The 19,734-nt window shown below is 39.6% G+C and overlaps 2 protein-coding genes across 3 annotated transcripts in view; one reads left to right on the top strand and one right to left on the bottom strand.

The window, feature by feature from the left end:
* Window positions 1-3,032: 3,032 nt before the first annotated feature.
* On the top strand, window positions 3,033-11,861 carry unc93a (unc-93 homolog A). Its single transcript, XM_037750204.1, has 8 exons — window positions 3,033-3,122; window positions 5,191-5,372; window positions 6,199-6,428; window positions 7,500-7,625; window positions 8,546-8,757; window positions 9,620-9,755; window positions 10,192-10,323; window positions 10,479-11,861. Exons 1-8 carry the CDS (start codon window positions 3,033-3,035, stop codon window positions 10,769-10,771), a joined length of 1,401 nt encoding a protein of 466 aa, XP_037606132.1. The 3' UTR covers window positions 10,772-11,861.
* Window positions 11,862-12,160: 299 nt separating this feature from the next.
* The window catches only part of ncoa1 (nuclear receptor coactivator 1), a 58,232-nt gene continuing 50,658 nt past the window's right edge, over window positions 12,161-19,734 (bottom strand). For both annotated transcript variants that reach the window (XM_037750202.1, XM_037750203.1), the window contains one exon: window positions 12,161-19,666. In XM_037750202.1, coding sequence (XP_037606130.1) covers window positions 19,484-19,666 — 183 coding nt within the window. In that variant the 3' untranslated portion in view covers window positions 12,161-19,483. The remainder of the gene's footprint in view (window positions 19,667-19,734) is intronic.

Below are 19,734 nucleotides of genomic sequence, written 5' to 3'. Positions count from 1 at the left end.
CACACTTGAAGGCAGAATGGAAAGCCAGCTGTCATAACGTCCTGACACACCAAGCTGACGGTCGATCGTTGGACAGTTTGGGGCTGTCGTTGAGCGTCTGTCGGCCTAGTTTGTGCGGTGTGTCCCGCACCATCGGCTCTAGTCTGCCCATGTCTGAGGCTTTTTGGCTGATTCAGCATGGTGAATCAGCGGTGGCGTCTGTCAGTGAGAGAAATCCCTCTGATTGGGCCAGTCTGCATGATTACGTTTACTTATTTTGTAAATTACTTGTAACATAGTATCTTTACAATTTAGTATTGTTACTTTTACTCAAGTAAAATATCTACTGTGTACAACGCTTTTACATCAGTGATGCTCAGAACTTCAGTTTTATAACAGTTTTGTCTCTAGTATTGCACTTTTGGTATTATATTGTTTCATTTTAATTACTATTAATTGTCATCATTATTAGTAATGAAAAACTGTAGTAATAGTGGTGGTGGTAGTGGTGAATACATTTTAAACTTTATTCAGATAATAATTGAGGTTTCAGAAGTGGACCAGATGTTTACCCTCTCTTAGATAATCTAACAGGTCATTAGACTTTTAAAACATGTTTTGCCTTTTACTTTTTTATTAAACCTGTATTTATTGCATGGTTTGGACACTCAGGTCAGTAAATTTTACTCTTCTGCCTTTAGACCTGGAACTATATGACTTCTCTGTGCTGATATGGACAATTTCAGATAATTGATTGAAGCAATTAGTTTTTTCATAACCTAATTTCCTAATCTCTTATAACCTAATTTGCTAATCTGTGACAGACGACTATCCATTCAACCCAATCACATGGTCCTTATATACACATTACTCCTTACTTTTTCAGGATTTAAAACACCTTTAAAGCAGCACTTAACTGAAAGCTGCAGCAATGAAGTCATTTGGATTTGCAGCTGATCTGATAGAAACATAATAAAACACCGACCCACCAGTCTGAAGCCACTTTGTTTCACTGTGAGAGCAGCTGAGATAACACAGAGTGGACTGCAGTGTTTTTGTCATATTTTTGTCAAACAACAACAAGCTATCATGTTGTAAAACAACGACGAGGTGGAGTCGTCGTAAAGAAAAGGATCAGAAATGACATGCAGTAAACCTTTGCTCTGTGTGCCACCGCCCCAATATGCATGGACCATAACTGTAATGTATATATGACGGAGGAAGTACATTTATTTTACTTAAAGGTCCCATATTATGCTCATTTTCAGGTTCGTACTTGTATTTTGTGTTTTTACTAGAATATGTTTACATGCTGTAATGTTGAAAAAAGAACTTTATTTTCCTCATACTGTCGGCCTGAATATGCCTGTATTCACCCTCTGTCTGAAACGCTCCGTTTTAGTGCATTTCGACGGAATTGCGACGGAATTGCGACAGGATTGCGTTGCTAGGCAACAGCTTGGGTCCATGTGTACTTCCTGTCAGTTGATGACATTCACATACACTGCAACCAGGAATAAACTGGGACACATTTAGCATGTTTATGTTTAAAAACTGCGTAAAGGGTCTAAATATTGTATATTTGTGACATCACAAATGGATAGAAATCCTGACAGCTTGTTTCAAATGCAGAATTTCAGAATACAGGCTGTGTGTATTTCCCTGTGGATTGAGCATTTCGATACTTTCACAGTATCTATATAGGACTTAAGCCTGCTTTATAATAAAAAAACATGAAAATCTCACTTTTTATAATATGTCCCCTTTAAGTACAAATTTGAGGTACTTGTACTTTACTTAAATTTCATGTCACTTCCACTACAATTCAGAGAGAAATGTTGTACTTTTGACTTCACTACATTTATGTGACTGCTGTAGTTATTTTATCAAGATTTTTCCAGCAAAACATATGATGAGAATAATGATAATTATTGCTATATATTAAACTAAGCAACAGCATTGCAGATAAAAGAAGCAATAACGCTATATTTCACAGGACCCGTTATTTCCCAGTAATCTCCTGGAAAGATATAAATATTTTTGTTCAAATTAAAGGAAAAATACGGGTATAGTTCTGAGACAGTTATTTGTGTTGAATTAGTTGTGCTTATCTTATAAAGAGTTCGTGATTTGCATAGATTTCCATGAAGAAACAACTAAAATCATGACTAAGGCTGTGTCGAAATGCGGCCTGTGACGAGCTGCCATGCAATGTCTATGAAAAGCTGCGTTCGAAAAGCGAGCTGAAGTCGTTTGTTTCTGCAGCGAACTAAAGTTTTGAAAAGTTGAACTTTTTGAGGCAAAGGTCGGCCGGAGAGGACCCGCAGCCAATCAGGAAACAGATCATGTGACTCCTGTGACACGCTGACCTATTGTAACAAATCATTTCTTCCCGCCTGAAACACATGAACGCGCCTCCCGGCTGCAGAAAAATGTAATTAATTAATTAAATTATATAGTTTTTTCAGATTAATTTACAGCTACACATCAGCAGGAATTATGGGAAATTATGGGAGCTGCAAATTAAACATCTCGGTATAATGCAACTTACACATTTTTGCATCAATAGTAAAAATCTAACAGTATAGTAGGTCATTTTTTTCATCTATTGAGTACTTTTGATGAAGTTTTTTTTATTAATATTTCAATGCAGGACTTTTACAGTGTTTACGGTCAAAACAAATTTAATGATTCAAAGAAGGGAGGTGTGCAGCCTCATATATGAGCTAATTGCGTAAAAAAAATTGACATGTGGGAGGTAATTCAGAGAACCAACGATGATAAGGGATCCTCTGGGCCACTCTGCAAAAAAGTGGGTGTGTATTTGTGTGTGTATGTATGTGTGTGTTTGTGAGGGCTGGACTTTGTTCTCAACTATTCCCAGCATTTAAGTTTATCACAGTCACAATCATTTTCAGCAGAGAGAGTTGCCTCTGACTTCTGAGATTCTGTGCAGCTGCTGTATTAAACCTGAAATAAACCTTAAAGTTTACTGTTTTTATTTTTTAAAGGGTCTGTGGAGGTTTTTGTTTGTTTGTTTTTGAGAGGCAGCCATGATCAGCCGTAACTTCAAGAATGTGTTGGTGGTCTCTGTGGGGTTTCTGTCTCTGTTCACGGCTTACGGAGGCCTGCAGAGTTTACAGGTAAGTGGAAGAGTTTATTATTTATTATATAGAGAGGAGTTATGATGTATTGTTAGTTAGTAACATGGGGACTTTAAGGGATTCATTCATGGGTCAGAGGATTCACTCGTGTGGGAAAAACAAAAACTGATCTGAACTGAACAAACTGATCAGAGATCTTTTATTGATTTGTTCGAGAAGAGGATTCACTCCTGAGGGAAAAAACTGAACTGAACTGAACAAACAAATCTTTTGTTACTTATTGCTAAACATCTGAAAAGGAGTGTGTTTTTCTTTTATTGAACTCTGGACTCTCTATTTCCTGTGAATGTTCTTGGGACTTGCATTTGATTATCTTACACTTAACTCCCCAGATCCACTTTGTTTGAACCAATCCAACAGCATCCAATAAAGTTTCAGGAGAAAACCGATGACGAACTAACGTTATGTTACTGAGCACCAGTTAGATCCAGTTACTCTGCTGTTAAAATGACGCATATGGCTTGTTTAGGACTCGAGACCTGAGTTGGGACTTGAGTGCACAGACTTGAGACTTACTTGTGACTTGCAAAACAATGACTTGGTCCCACCTCTGGTAGCCTTTACCCAGTGAAATGTCACCATGTCAGTGAATTTAAACTACTGCTTGCAATCTGAGGATATATATAGACACTTGTACACATTACATGGGATTTATTGTTTGTTTTTTTACTGTGGTATCGAATTTGGTATCGAAAATCGTGGAAATTCCCTGGTATTGGTATCGACTACTAGATTTCTGGTATCGTGACATCCGTAATGAAGGGTCAACTAGTTAAGGGAATTTGAAAAAAAGACCAAGAGCCTTTTTTTTTTTTTAATACACCCTTAAAATGAGAAATGATGGGTTTTGGAAGTTCCTATCTCCATTTAATTTCATTATATCAGAACATTTATTAGGTTTATCCCGTAAAATAAAATGAATTTTTCATTAAAATGCCTTAAAAAAGTAGAGTTAGTATCAAGGCATTTATTCATGGTGAGTAATCTTGTTAAGGGAATTTCCTAAAATAGCTTTTGTGCACCATTTACAGCGTTACTAACATGTTATTCATGCGTAGACTAATTTGCGTATCAACAATAAACTTGTTAAATGTACTTGTTCATTCCATTAACTGACATTTGACCGATTAACATTATATCATACTTAATTTCATAATTATAGGAAAGCATAACAGCTTTTTAATGTACACTTAAAATGCAAAATAATGTGTTTTGTAATAGTTTCAATGTTAGTTTCCCTTTTTGCCGATAATTTCATTATATTAGAACATTTGTTTTAACCCTTAAATGCCCTGTATTTTTTATTAAATTAAGATTTAAAGTACAAGTAATAAAAATAAAAACAATACAAACAAAAAATAATAATGCCTTTTGTGCATGATTTACAGAGTTATTAATTATTGTTAAATTGCTGTTAGAGTTGTTAATGTGAAAAGTCCATCACATGATGTTTTTACATCTTTGTTTAAAATGACTACTAGTTCCAGTTACGTTAGCATTATGCACAATCTGCATTTGTATTTGTTCATATATTTATCGTCAATTTGTATTTCATATTATCAATAGTAATCATTATTCTTGCACTGAATTTACCATTTAATTACTTTTTATTCCCCTTACATTTACCTCCATTAGCACATACTCATATTATAAGTGTCGTATAATACTGGGTGCCTAAATCTTCCTCGGGATGAGTAAAGTATCTGTCTATTTAGCTCGTTAAAATGTCTTAAATCCGTTAACTTCTTAAATTTGTAAACAGTTTTGGTTGTTAAACATCCAACTGCAATATCAATGAATTTGAATGAATGTCTACGCTTCAGATTGATGCTACTTTCCTTCCAATCATGAATGGATGGAAGGATTTGTGTCATCATGAACTGAACTGACCTTCCCTTCACTAACATTGGTCCTCATGCAAAAAGCAGTCGTAGGAACAAGACAAAAGTCGAAGAGGTTTAGGATAAGAATAAGAAACTGTTGTTGCATGAGGTCTGTTGTCCCCTAATGAAGACTCCCGTCCTTGTGTGTGTGTGTGTGTGTGCAGAGCAGTCTGAATGCAGAGCAGGGGATGGGTGTGGCGTCTCTGAGCGTCATCTACGCCTCCATCATCATCTCCTCCATGTTCCTGCCTCCCATCATGATCAAAAATCTGGGTTGTAAATGGACCATCGTTGCGGGCATGGCCTGCTACGTCTCCTACTCCTTTGGAAACCTCTACCCTGGATGGTAATCAATCAGTCAATCAATGAAATCTTCACGCTGTTAGATTAGTTATCGCTCATTATTTTATTATGTTTCTGCTTTCTTAGTAAGTTTCCTCTTCGAAGACAGTTTGTAAATTGTAATCTGAAAAGTAACTAAAGCTGTCAGACAAATGTAGTGGAGTAAAAAGTACAATACTTGCCTATCTTAAATGTAACTTGGTGTGATACATACTCCTGAACTCAGCTGCATCCCACCAGTGTAAAACCCTTTGTAGACGTCTCAATTAGATACTAAATGACGTGTGTTGACTGGCAAAGTATTTCAAAAAGCCTGCTAAACAGTATTTAAACTATGGGGCACAAACACAAACACGCTTTGAAAAGCAGAGTATCAAAACTGCCCATCACAAACCTGCTCCTATCACTGATACTACCAATTTAGTGAGCATTGATTTGGTGATTTGTAGGTCAAAAAGACTAAAATCTTGTCTGAATTTGGTTAAAAAGTACAGTTACAGGGTCTAATTTACATTACAAGTTACAGTTTTACATTCAGTTGAAGTTTGTATAATACAGAGAAAAGACATGAATCCTCACATCTGAGGAGATGAAAATAGCAAATCTTTCCCATTTTTACACGATAAATGACCAAAATGATTGAAATCGCTTATCCAAACTGTTCATGAGTACCTGAAAATCAATAAATCGTTTGTACAACTACTGTTCAAATGCTGCAACAGCAACTTCTTATATCACCACTATTACTAGAACTACTGCAAGATCAGTCTGCTGTTCCTTTTATTCTGGTGTTAATAAAAGGATTCATTCCCTTTTGCTCCCTCACACAGGTACACCCTCATCCCCACCTCAGTGATCCTCGGTTTGGGTGGCTCCCCCCTGTGGTCGGCTAAGTGCACCTACCTGACCATCTCCGGGAACGTGCAGGCTGCCAGGGATGGCAAGAGAGGATCTGATGTCATCAACCAGTACTTTGGCATCTTCTTTTTCATCTTCCAGTCGTCCGCCGTGTGGGGAAACCTCATGTCGTCGCTCATCTTTGGACAAGACACCGACATAGGTAGGAAGTCCGCTGGAACTGAATCACATAGAGGAGATGTTAGTGATGAATGCGAGAAAATAAACAAACACTTTAATACCAACAATAAGTTATGTAGAGCTGCAACTACTAGCTTCTCAAATGTGAATATTTTGTGGTTTCTTTACTCCTCTATGACAGTAAACTGAATATGGTTACAGTTTCACTGGAACTACATAGCAGGTGTCCATTATCAGGAATTAGTGGACACCCTGCAACCAATCAGAATCAAGTATTCACCCAGACCATGGTATAACCTTGAGTACAGTACTTGAGTAAATGTACCTGCATCCTGTGTGTACCTGATAACTGCTACACAAACCCATCAGTGGGCAAGGTCTAACTGGCTTACAGGGTTTTTATTATGGGTTCAATTGAAAAGAGAATAAGAGAGGGTGTGTGCAGTATATCATATTTTATTGGTGTTAATGCTCTCCTTAGCTTATCAGTGACGGGCACTGGTTGAGGGACATTTCTTGGAAGAGGAAGACGACTCTGCTTTTTATTACATTTTTATTTCCGTACTAGTATGAAGCACGATGTTTAGATGGAAATGCGTTTGTTTTATTATCTTAAATGATGACAGTATATGGAGGTAGGAAATGTTCAAAACAGGCCTTTGACTCCGCAGTTTCTACATGAGATGTCTTATGTATTATCAGTGTGTTTTCTCTTTAAAATGTGCCTCTTGTAACAAAGAAACACATCCGACAACAACGTTTACAATACAATGTTCATTGAATTAGATACTTGATGGGAATCTATACAAAATGATCACTTGAAATATTAATATTTTCATTTTTAAGTATATTAAAGTTTTGTTTACCACCATATTATATGGATGCTCATCATCCTTTAAAAGGGCCTGAATATGTTTGAATTTTGTCTTTTTGGTGGGAATCTTTCGTCCTAAAAGAGCATTAGATAAGAGCAAAAGCATTTCCACCATTAATATAAACTGTTTTTATTTGGCAACAGCTCCTTTCTTTCTTTATGTTATTGGTAAAGAGTATATATTTAAGTGAAATGCCTTGTTTGTTTTTATTCCGACAGCTTTCATCCCAGATGAGCAGCTGAAGTCTTGTGGAGCGGCTGAGTGCAACCTCGATATGAGCATCAACGGCACGACCATCAGACCTGCTCAGAAACTGGTGTGGACACTCGTCGGATGTTACATCGGTAACGCAAGCGTTTACTTTGGCATCATAATAAAAGACTGAACGAGGGTGTTCTTCCATAACAGTGTAGGGTTTCCTATAAAGTCCCCTAAATATACAGGCAGCAACAAAGGCTGAGGCTCCGCAGCGAGTAACGTTATCGTCTCCAACCGCAGCCGGAGGGAACAGGGGAGACACCGGCACCCGGTCGGTATCGAGACGACAACATTTCTCTCCTAGGAGCCCCGTCACTTCACAAGACACGGAAAACCTCTGTTGGTCTGGAGGAGCTGCAGCAGTTATTTCTGCACAAATGTCCACTGTACATTCACTAGATATTCTCAGAGCTAAACTAACTCTTCTGCAGTGTGGAGTGAGCGCGCGTTCACGTCTAGAGGTGGAGCGAGTACGCGAGAACGCGCGCAGTGCGTCTGAGTGAAGGCAAGCAGGCAGAGGAGAAGTGGATCCTGCCACACGCGAGCGCGCATATGCGAGCGCACATGTGTCCCAACCCCGTATATTTATACGTTTAAAAAGTCACAAACAGTCCCTGTAAAGGTGCTAAATTTGAAATACAGAGGCTCTCGACATGGTGACAGCAGCTGTAGCAGCTAACATTGCAAACAACGGCAACAGTGCTGACAGAGCTAACGATATCTATCTGAGGGGGAACCGGAGGGTGGGTGGGTGTTACGCTTCCACAACGATGACATGGATCGGGGCGGCGCTATCATCTATATGGCCAGTGGGGCACACTCACATGCACTAACAAGCACTAAAAGGCACGCACTGGCCGGCCTGGCTACGTAAACAAAGCACAGACGAGCTTTGATTACAACACACACACAGAGTGAGAGTGACTTCATTCTCTGCACATTACAAGTAGTCGTTTGATGCTATATTAATGCAGTCGGTGTCGTCTGCCCTGTTGTTGTGTGGCAGGTGTGGGTGTGCTTGCCATGCTCATCGTGGCGGTGTTTCTGGACAACATTGACCGGGAGCAGTCCACTCAGTTTCGTGGGAACCCGGAGCCGTTCTGGCACACCTTCCTGGCCACGTTCAGACTGCTGAAGGACTGGAGGCTGGTGACCCTCATCCCTCTCACCATGTACAGCGGCTTCGAACAGAGCTTCCTCTCTGGGGAGTACACCAAGGTGAGGAGGTTGACTCCACGCGTGGATTAGTAACTATGTTGTCTCATATTTTAACTTTTCATTGTCAAGGAAAGCACCTACATTACCCACAATGCAACTCGACCACTGACAGTGTGGTCAGAGATTGGTGTGCTAATGTAGCCTCGATAAGGAGCGGGATACAGAGGTCTGGTAAACTCACTACTTACCAACTCCACAACCCCCAGATTTTTTCATTTTACTTTCAAACTTGCATTCTTCCACCCCAACCAACGTCGACTCAAGTGACATCACTTGAGGCATATACAGCCGTACTCCCTAAAGATCTGTATACAGACTTTGATGTGTAAAATTGGCGAAGTTCCCCTTTAAATAAGCTACCAAAGAGTCATGCTATTATCTGAATTACGCCAACTTCCTAGCCTCTGATAGGCTCATATTAAGTAAGACCTGCCCACTTCAAGTTTGGCAACCAATCAAAAAGGAGAGATGGTAACCTGTGACCGAGACATCATGAATGGATGGCAGGCAACATGGATGGCATGTACACAGATAACTGTGAAAGCAAAGAAATAGGAGCTGTTGACATATTTTAGGATATTGTACTAAAATATGAGTGTCTGCAGCTCATGAAATGGTCAGTTTTTATAGATTTCTTGGCCATGAAGCTCTATTAGTCTTCGATTGTTAACCACTAGGGAGCAGAAGAACTCCCTAACAGGTGTTTGTGTCCAATATTTAGTCTCCTTTTGGCCAACTAAAATATCTGGAACCACTTTTTCTAAAATGTACTAACTGGATATATGTGAGATTTGATTTAAACATGTGACATATTAATATATAAATAACTAGCTTTGTAAATCCATGTTGTGTTTCCTTGCAGAACTATGTGACGTGTGCTTTGGGGATCCATTTCGTCGGCTATGTGATGATGTGCTTTGGAGCCACTAATTCTCTTTGCTCCTTCCTCTTTGGGAGACTCGCTCGGTACACCGGGAGAGCCGCACTCTTCTTCTTGGGTAAAATCTCTTTTATATCTATATACGATTTTGCCTAATGAAGCATTCACTATGTCGAATGTTGCGAATGTTAATTTTGCGCATATATGACGATGCCACCATAATATCTGAATAAAAGTTTATTTTTTTATGCAATCAGAACAGTAGGCTTTGCATTCGCATTTATCACAGTTCCTAGTTCCTAGTTCCTAGTCTAGTGTTAAAAACATCATAATATCGAATCACAATACTTTTAAATCGCAATACATATTGAATTGGCACCCAAGTATCATGATAGTATTGAATCGGGAGATAATATTGTCCCAGCCCTAATCATTACAGTATCACAAAACATAATATCGCGATAATCTTGTGTATTGATATTTTCTTACACTCCTAGTACTTTATGAAAAACCTGATGTGAGTGAACTTCTGACGTTTGTCTGTCCATTTTCAGCTGCACTGGCCAACTTTGCCTGTATCATAGCTCTCTTGTACTGGAGGCCTCATCCTGACGACATGCCTGTCTTCTTTGTGTTTCCTGCTCTGTGGGGTTTGTCGGACGCTATCTGGCAAACTCAGACCAACGGTAAGAAACTCCCATGAGTCTTGAAATGTAACTGTGTATGTTCATTCTCCCCAGAGGTTCAACCCTTTTCATTTGAGTCACTCAAAAAGCTTCCCCTCTAGCCTCACACCTTGTAAAGGAAAATCGAAAATCTTCTTCTGCTTTCTGTCCCGCAGCTCTTTACGGCATCCTCTTCCCGCGGGACAAAGAGGCAGCATTTGCCAACTACCGTATGTGGGAGTCACTCGGTTTCGTTATCGCCTTCGCCTACAGCACCTTCATATGCGTGGAGTATAAACTGTACATCCTGATGGCCGTTCTGGTGCTGACCGTCATCACTTACCCCATAGTGGAATACCACGAACACAAGAACCCCACACTGCCCGTTGAGGAGGGGACCTACCTGAATAACAGCAATGAAGCCATTCAAAAAGACGAAAACAAGATCGTTTGCCAGACAGCAATGTAGAGACTGATTTCAAGTGTTGTTTTTGTTTGTTTTACATTCTCGTCTGGCAATTAAGCTGCTAAATATGTGTCTAATTCTGATGCAAAAATGTTCAAATTACTCTGAATGAACTTATAAATATGTGATGAGAATGATGAAACTTCAATCAGAAACTTGTCCACTAGTGTTTGTCTTTAGTGGAAACAAACAAGGCATTTCACTCTGACAACGCAACGCAATGCAATAATACATATTTGATTCAATGATGAGTTTTTGTACCTTTTTTTTTTTTGTGAAATATTTTGTATTGTGTGTCATTTATTGTCAGCAATTATCAAACCAACACATTTTACAATTCCAGTCTTGTTTCAGATCTTTATAAATATTACTGTAAATTTTAAGAGTTTAAAAATGCAAAATAAATATATTAATATTTTAAGCTTTGTGTCAAAATTCTATATAATTCTTTACATGCTTTAGTCAAACATACTGGCGTGTTTGTTGAGGCCATGGAAGTTCATTTTTCTGCACATAATTAGTTAATATATTGCAATTTTAGTCGTATATTGTTTTTCTTCGTAATTTTATATCATAATTATTTTTGTGTGCTGTCACCACAGTTCACAGTACATTTCTAACGCAGCCAATGTGTTTTAGCTCATATAGAGAATTATTATCATTACAGCACTCAAAAATGTGTCACGATTTCTTACTTGACTTGTTCCGTCTTTCTATATTGTAATTAAATCCTCAGGATTAAGTAATGCCCAAAGTGTTTGGATAATTATCTGGACTAAGATTTTATGTTTTCCCCTCTGTAACCCAGTCTTTGCATTTAATGGGTGATTCAGTGACTCAAGCTAAGTCCAAAATAAACAACACCATCATCTGCAAACTGTCAACAAAACCTTCTTCAAGGTAATAAAAGAACATACAGGGACAACATGCTGCATTTCAAATGGTGCTTTTATTGCAATGTGTTGCATTCCCACATTCATAGATGTTATAGATTTGTTAGTCAAAGCATCATTTCCTCAAGGTTGGCATCCTCACCTTGGAAAAAAAAATAAAAAGCAGAGGGATCAAATGCACGAGGTGTTTGTGTTTTGAGTGTAGTAGAGAAGTGTGTGTTTGTGTTTATGTGTGTGTGTGTGTGTGTGTGTAAACTTGAGCAGCCACGATCATATGAATGAACAAACCTCCAAATTTAGACTTCCAGTAGATGCAAATAAAAAGAGTTTCTTAATTGTCAAACAAAAAGAGTTTTTTTGTTTGTCTATCAGCCTACAGGGCTCTCACTCCCTGCAGGGACTGGACCCGGCCTGAGACTGATTGTCTACAACATTCCAAAGAAAAGGTAGATTTCTTTATATTCACGTTACACACCTGAACAGAGGGGGTTGGGGGGTATTAAAAGAGACAGAGAGAGAGAGAAAAAGAGAAAATATAACATGCATAAAATTCTCCCAGATGAACATTGTCACTCATATTGTCTTGTAATAGCTGCTCCGATGCCTCTTTTAAAAACAAACTTTACATGAGTGTAATATACAAAACTGGACAAAAATGAGTAAAATGTATAATATATATTTATATATATATTTATTTATATTAATTTGTACAAGGGAGAAAGTGGAACCTTGGTCATTTTTTTCTCAAATTCTCCAGAGAAAGCATCACCGCCCCCCAAAAACACAACACAAAGTGGTGAGTTATTTAACAAGCCTTCTTGTAAAGTCTCTGAACCATATCCAACCTCAGTCCCAATACGGCAGCACTTAACAATACTTTACTGATGCTGTTCACATAGAGGAGAGATTGGATTTGAACACCTGCATTAGGAATGAGTGGGAGATTTAAAAGGACTATGGAGAGTCTCAGCGGTGCACAAATACCAAGTTTGGACCAATGACGAGCGAGAATGCTTCATATTTTTGACTACGCTTCAGAAAAAAAAAGACAAAAGCTGATTAAAACTGTATCCTCCTTTCATTCATGGAATATATTTCATGCCTCAAATTTCTTTTTTTTTTTGCTAGGAATTTCCATGACACCAAACATGATTACCTACATCAGCCAAATCAGCATCGGCCCAAAACGATCGTGCACCGGGCATCGGCCCGACCCAATCCTGGACCAAGCATCGGCCCCACCCTATCCTGCACCAGGCATAGGTCCGACCCAATCCTGGAACAGGTATCGGCCCATCGCAATCTTGCACCAGGCATCAGCCCAACACGATACTGCAAAAGGCATCGGCCCAACCCGATCCTGCACTAGTCATCGGCCCAACCCGATCCTGCACTAGTCATCGGGCCCGATACTGCACTAGTCATCGGCCCAATCCTGCACCAGGCATCGGCCCAACCCGATCCTACACCAGGCATTGGCCCGACCCCATCCTGCACGAGCCATCGGCCCGATCCTACACCAGTCCTGGTATCATCAGCACATCACAACATATTCCACATTAGGTAGCACAGAAGTAGTGACAAGACAAGCAAAACAGAGAAGACAAACAACACAGCTGGTGTGTTGTCATTTTATGTCAGTGCACAATTGTTGCTAGATAGCAGAAGTTAAGTATCACACAACCAGACTTTTACGAATAGAAGCGAGTGTCCACCTTGGTTTAAGGGAAAAACACGTTCAAAGCTGCGTGAAAGTGAATGCCGAGCGGCGACGGCGGCGGCAGCGGCAGCTACAGAGCTAAGTGTTGACGGTTGCTGAAACTGTGTCGTGAGCAGGAATGTTCTGAGAGTTTAAGCTGGAGGTTTTTTTTAACAGTTCGCCAGGTGTCAGCAGACAGCGCAGAGAGGAAGAGGAGGAGAGGGGGCGTCACCTGAAGAAGATTGGCATAGTATTTATACTGAGGATCGGTTGGTGTAGACAGATAAAGACAGAAAGAGACAGAGAGACATTACGAAGAAGGTAGAAGGTGTGTACAATTTTTAGTCGTCGTTTGGATAATGGGTATCCACTACAGTCAAGTTCTTCATGAAGAACCTGAGCTATTCATTAATTATCTTGGTACATTCAGGGGACTTATTCTATCTCCAAATACAATACTCATCTGATTGAGACAGTTTCTGATGGCCTTTTCACTCCAAGTAAATCTGATATAAAGTGCAAAATTAGATTGTATTTGCAAATTCCTGGAATAATTTGATTAATCTATGTGTGTAAAAAAGTCATTTAAAATACAGTAAACTTTTTTTTATATTTTTTATAAAGGTGAAAAAAGGTTTAAAAAAACCCTGGTTAACAAGGTTATTATTGTTAAACAGCAAAGGAGCAATCTTTACTGCAGAAAATATATACACGAGGCACCTTAAGTTTGGTATAAAGTATTCAGTTAATGGAAAAAAAAAACAATAATCTTTTTCCAAGAATGAGATTAAAAGCTGAGAGAGGTCATCAGATATCAACTAAACTCACTAGACTAACTGAAGGGGCTTTTTATCGTTTTGTGTGAAGTAACTATAAATACTCTGCCTATGAAATTAATGATTTTGCTCCAGTGTTAATTCTACATACCCAAGTTAGGAAATGCTTGTTTCAGTAAGGTGCATAGCTATCGGTTGCAATGTTTTCTTGACTTCCTGTAAACGAGTGATAGCACTTCAGGCACAAAAAAGACCTCATTGGCAAAGTGGAGACGCCTCCAAAGTGACTTCAGGCCACTTTAAAAAAGGACAGATCGTGTCTAGAAAGTAACGAGCGAGGAAAGACGAGCATGCGAAACACACAGCAGCAGAATGTCGCTGTGTGAGGGATCCAAATTAACGAAAAAAAAGGGGCCGCTACATTATGTCTTGTCCAGTGATGATGAGGTTTGCATATGATATCCATCAAACATCTTGAAGCTTTGGTCATTTACTATTGACAAATGCAAAAAAGGCTACATCAGTCAGTCAGTTAGAAAATAAAAAAGCCCACTCATATATAACAACAACCAGGCAATGCTTCTCCATAAAACCAAGGCTCCACTCTCCCAGATCTGCTTAAACTTTTGACAACAGAGAAAATTAAATAATATGGCCTTTTTTTTTTTTTAAATTAACCCGTACAAAAAGCCAGTCCACACTACTGCTTCTCTCTCAGTAAAATCACATTCAGCAGTCGCTAAACCATTCTCTGGCATAGTTATCTGAAACACCCACAGGTACTGTGCAGGGTCTAAAGAGTAAAAAGAAGAAAAGAATCAAACCAGGACATCTTCCACTTTTCCATCTTAGAGAACACCAGATATACAGTATTAATCACTTACACACATACATACGCACTCACTGATAGTCATATACATACATACATCATCAGAAAAATAAAAAAGTAGAAAATCAAAACATAAAATCAAAACATGACGGAGGCGAGTAGTTTTCTTTTTTTTGTTTGTTTTGTTGTTTTTTTTTTACCACAAACTCGGAGCACTACTTTTTTGTTGATTCTGAACAAATACATATTCACATTTCTCTGTTATATACATTATGTTAACATCTTGAAACCAATGTTATAAAATAACCTTGTACCTGTTAATTGTAGTGAGGAAGGAGGAACTTTTCCATAGAATGGCTGTTCCATAATAATAAAAAAAAGATTACATTGGTTGTATTTGGCATGTTTTGATAAGCTGACAGTTGTTTCTGCAGTTAACAGGCTTGTAGAGGAAACCGTTTCCATAGGAATGCCTATTCCACGCAGAAAAGTGAAAGGAAGAAGGGAGGAAGGGGAAGAAGGGAGGAAGGGGAGGGAGGGAGGGTTATCAATACTGTATGTGTGAAATCGTCAGAGCAGATAAACAAGAGGAGGCTGAAACTGGCAGAATCCTTCTAAAAGAAAAATACATTCTTCCACTTTGTGCAGCTTCGGTCTCTTCTGAGTATTTTACATCGGGCAAACCGTGGCGCAGGAGCATCTGACCGGCGAATTCACACTGTGAGAAACCTAATCAGGAAACTTTCAACATGGATGAGGTTTGGTTACTGAAGAAGCTCGTCATCAACTGAAAATTTCTGAGCTTCCTCGTTCCCTGACTGACGGGCTTTATCTTTCTTTATCCAACAGTGCTGCCTTGTAAGTGCAAAATGGACCTAAATCTAAGTGCAGGCAATCAAAAGCCTCACAGTCTCTACAGATTTTTGTTTTGAATAGGGCTTTCAAAGGTATTAACGTCGTAGCAGAAAACCTAAGTCATACTAGCTTTTCGCGATGGAGCTTAAATGACGCTCCAAATTTATGCTAGATTTTGGCAAGGAAAAACTGTCATGGCCATTTTCAAAGGGGTCCCTTTGAAAATGTGTTTTATACAATTTTATTTAAATATCTTTTGGTTTTGGACTTCTGGGACAAACAAAACAAAGAGTGCGAAGACGTCACTTTGGGCTCTGGGGAAACCGTGATATACTATTCTTTTTTTCAGACATTTTGCAGACTAAACAGTTCATCGATTAGTCCAAAAAAGATTCAACAGATTGATCGTTAATGTAAATCGTTATTTGCAGCCCTAAACCCTTGAATACATGATTCTCTCTTTGTTTACTTTTAACTTAAGAAGTGCTTGGGAGTTAGCGTTGTTGAAAATGATGCAACAAAGCAGACATAAGTGTACATGATTTGTTCTGATCAAACAAGCTGCTCACAGTGTGAAAACATGGTCAAAAGGAAAGATTATCAGACACAACTCCTGTCTGATAAACCAATAATGAGGTAATAAAAAGGTGCCCTACTGATGGTTTCTAATAAATATACACACAGAAAAATAGAAAAAAATAAAAACCCATCTCAGAAAGTCTCGGTAAATCAGAATATGTTTTGAGTTTCCTGCATTTAGGACTTGTTACATTAAGAAAGATGGCGACTGCTCCTGAGCCTCTGTTTGGCTATACACGGTGCGCGGATCTGCACGTAAACACACACAGAGCGTTTCGGCTGAGCACAAAGTGGTTCTCACATCATACAACATCGGAGGAGTCGGTGGGTGGAATGTTGACCTTGCATACTATCCCTCTATATCGGTTGCATACGGTGAAGTATCTCTGTAAAAAAATAAAAACAGTACACAGGAAAGCCCTATTCCACTGAAGTAGCGTTATGTTGTTGACCTAATGTGAGTGATGAGTTAGGTAGTTGCATTTACAGAAGGGGTGATGAATCCTAATATCTGAATGTGAGGTCTGCGCTGTGTGCAAAACAAAAAAACAAAAAACTCTCCACAGATTCCACTACTGTCTCGACACAAGGAAGATTAAAAAAAGAGAAACAAGGATTCACGCAGGAGTAGTTCAATCAGGGAACGTCTGATGTTGTGCTGGAGTAGAGACGTGGCAGATTTGACAGAAGAAAACCGTTGTGGTAGTTACAAATCACTGGGTGTTCCCTAATTTAATTATTCCTGATGTGTGACTTCAGTCCTTATAGCATCCTGCACTTTTGGGCAGAGTGTGTTACGCCTGACTTCCAGATCATATGTGCATTAATTTAGTCGTGTATTTACTCGGCAGGGTTTTTTCCTTTTTCTAACTTCCAGGTAACGTGTAAGTAGCACATCATCATTTTTTGTCAACAGAGGTCTGTTATTGCTGAGAGAGACAGTGTCTGACTGAGCAACAGTAGTCAACAGAAAACTGTGTGTGTGTGTTAAGCCAGTGGAGTGAAGTCTTCATCAGGGAAGGTGGAGGGAGAGGAGGGTTGAATCCCAAAACAAAACAAAACAAAACAAAAGAACACTGATAAAACAGGTTTGCAGGAGTAAAATAAAACGTTTTTTGGCGACTCAACCCATCCTGTTTTGATTCAATTTCATGACAGCTTTTTAAAATGAATTATCCATCACATATTTGTTAGGAACTTCTATTACTAAAGCCTCTACTTTAAATGTCATTATATAGGAACAATATCCAAAAAGCGCGTCGTTTTTGTTTGCTGTGACTACGCGGACGAACGTCGATGCGGTTCAGTACCGTTAGCATCACCAGACCGGGTCACGTCATCACAGCAAAGAACACGGTTTAAGGTATTATTATGCTTTTTCTTTTATACAATGGTTACAAACACATGTACTGTCTGAAACGTTTTCTTGAAAGTATTGTACATACATAAGAATAAAAAAAGAGGAGAAAGCAAGAGAAGATGGCTAACTAGCTCCCTGGTTACCACGAGAGAAAGCAAAGCATTTTCCTTCGGAAAATAGTGTGGCTGAATGGGACGCCGAAGGGAGCGTAGATTCTAGCTATGTTTTTATAATCAATTGCTTTAAAATTTTCACATTTCAGAAGATGGAATAACTTCCTCCTCCGCTGCAACATTACAATATCATGATGCCAAAAATAATCTCCCGTGAGCTTAGGATTTAGAAATAAAAATAAGAACCTGGATCGAATCACATTATACATAAGTCTTTGCTGTTCTGAGTAATTACACTTTTTTTTCTTTTTAAAAAGCAGTTACAAGAGAAGAGTGAGCTCATCCCCAAGTCTTTGTCCTTCTGTACTGTACAATACTACCCGCCTGCATGGTGCGCATGGCAAACAACACTGATAGGCCGAGAGATAGCATGAAAGATATACAGAGAGAAAGAGAGAGAGAGTAAGAGAGAGAGAGAGAGAGAGAACCCGACAGGGCTCTGTATTCACAGCTGCTGAGGTGAGGGGTAAAATGTGACGGACAGACAGTTAAATAATCATAACAGTCTCTTTTTTATACTTTGAAAAAAATAAAAATAAAACCTCCTCCCGGGGGGAGAAAGACACGTAAGTTCCAAAATGAGCAGCATCCCATCTGTCTCCCATCCATCCATCCATCCATCCATCAATCCATCCTGGCTGTTGTCAAAGCTTGTTCTGATGATCATGAAGATGATGATGATGACGGTGAGAGCAGAAGATATTAAACAAAAACAATTCAACCAAAAAAAAATAATAATAAAACAGAAGACGTTAATAGAATAATATGTAGAAGAAGAAGCAGAGCTTGGGAAAAACTCAAACTTCCACCAGGCACTGTAGCTGATAGAGAGAGACAGTCACAGAACCAGCTGATACTGAGCTTCTATCCCACAATGCCACAGAGGTCTGAAACCTTAACATTCCCACATCGCTGAGAGACAGGTAGAGGAAAACAAAAACAAACAAATAAAAAGCCAGAGGTGTTGCTGTGTGGGATACCCCCACACTTAAAATGATGAGCTCAGCTGTATGCTGCAACTCATGCTCCCAAGATGCACTGCTGCTGCGACGACGGCCTGACAGTAACCGTCCCATCAGAAAAAAATAAAAAGGAGGCCGGCCCTGATTTGACAGTGACGACAACTTGGCAAATCTACAATGATGTCGCAGTTGTTTTCTTGGGTCAGGAAGCAGGAAGTAGGTCACCAAGGAATGAGCAGCAAGACAACACTGCCTTTAATAGGCTGAGGCAGACAGACAGGTTGTCAGACAGATTAGACAGGCAGGTTTAAATACACTGCTGCTCCTTCTGACTTGAGTCTTTTCTTTTAAAGTACCGGGGGCGGTAAAACAACCAGCCCCGAATCCACTCCGCACAGAAGCGGTTAGGCTGCCACCGACCAGCCAAACCTCTCTGATCCTACTCATGTGGTCGTCCAAACATCCATCCATCCATCCAAACAGGTGAGACAGAGACAGCAATGGGTCTGGTGCACCGACCTCCGTGGAGGAGGCGTAGAAGTGAGAAGTAGAGGGAGTATAGGAGAGCTTGAAGGGGGTTGTGGGGTCGTCACTCGGTGAGCAGCTGCTGGAGGAGGCTCTTCTGCTGGGCCTGGTTGTTCTGGGAGACCTGCGGTCCGCCGGGGCCCTTCTGGGACGCCGTAGCTCCGATGGCGCCCTGGTTCAGGTAGGAGTCACTGCCAACTAGGTTCACTGTGCACTGGACGTCCGCGAACACCTGAACCTGCTGCACCTACAGAGACAGAAGAAGCCACCACAGTGTCATCATTTCAACTTCAGGGAAATGCACCACAAAGTCAG

The sequence above is a fragment of the Sebastes umbrosus genome, chromosome 18, assembly GCF_015220745.1.
Source record: "Sebastes umbrosus isolate fSebUmb1 chromosome 18, fSebUmb1.pri, whole genome shotgun sequence".
NCBI lineage: Eukaryota > Metazoa > Chordata > Actinopteri > Perciformes > Sebastidae > Sebastes > Sebastes umbrosus.
Note: the sequence above shows the minus strand (reverse complement) of the source record. Positions and strands in the feature narration are given on the sequence as shown.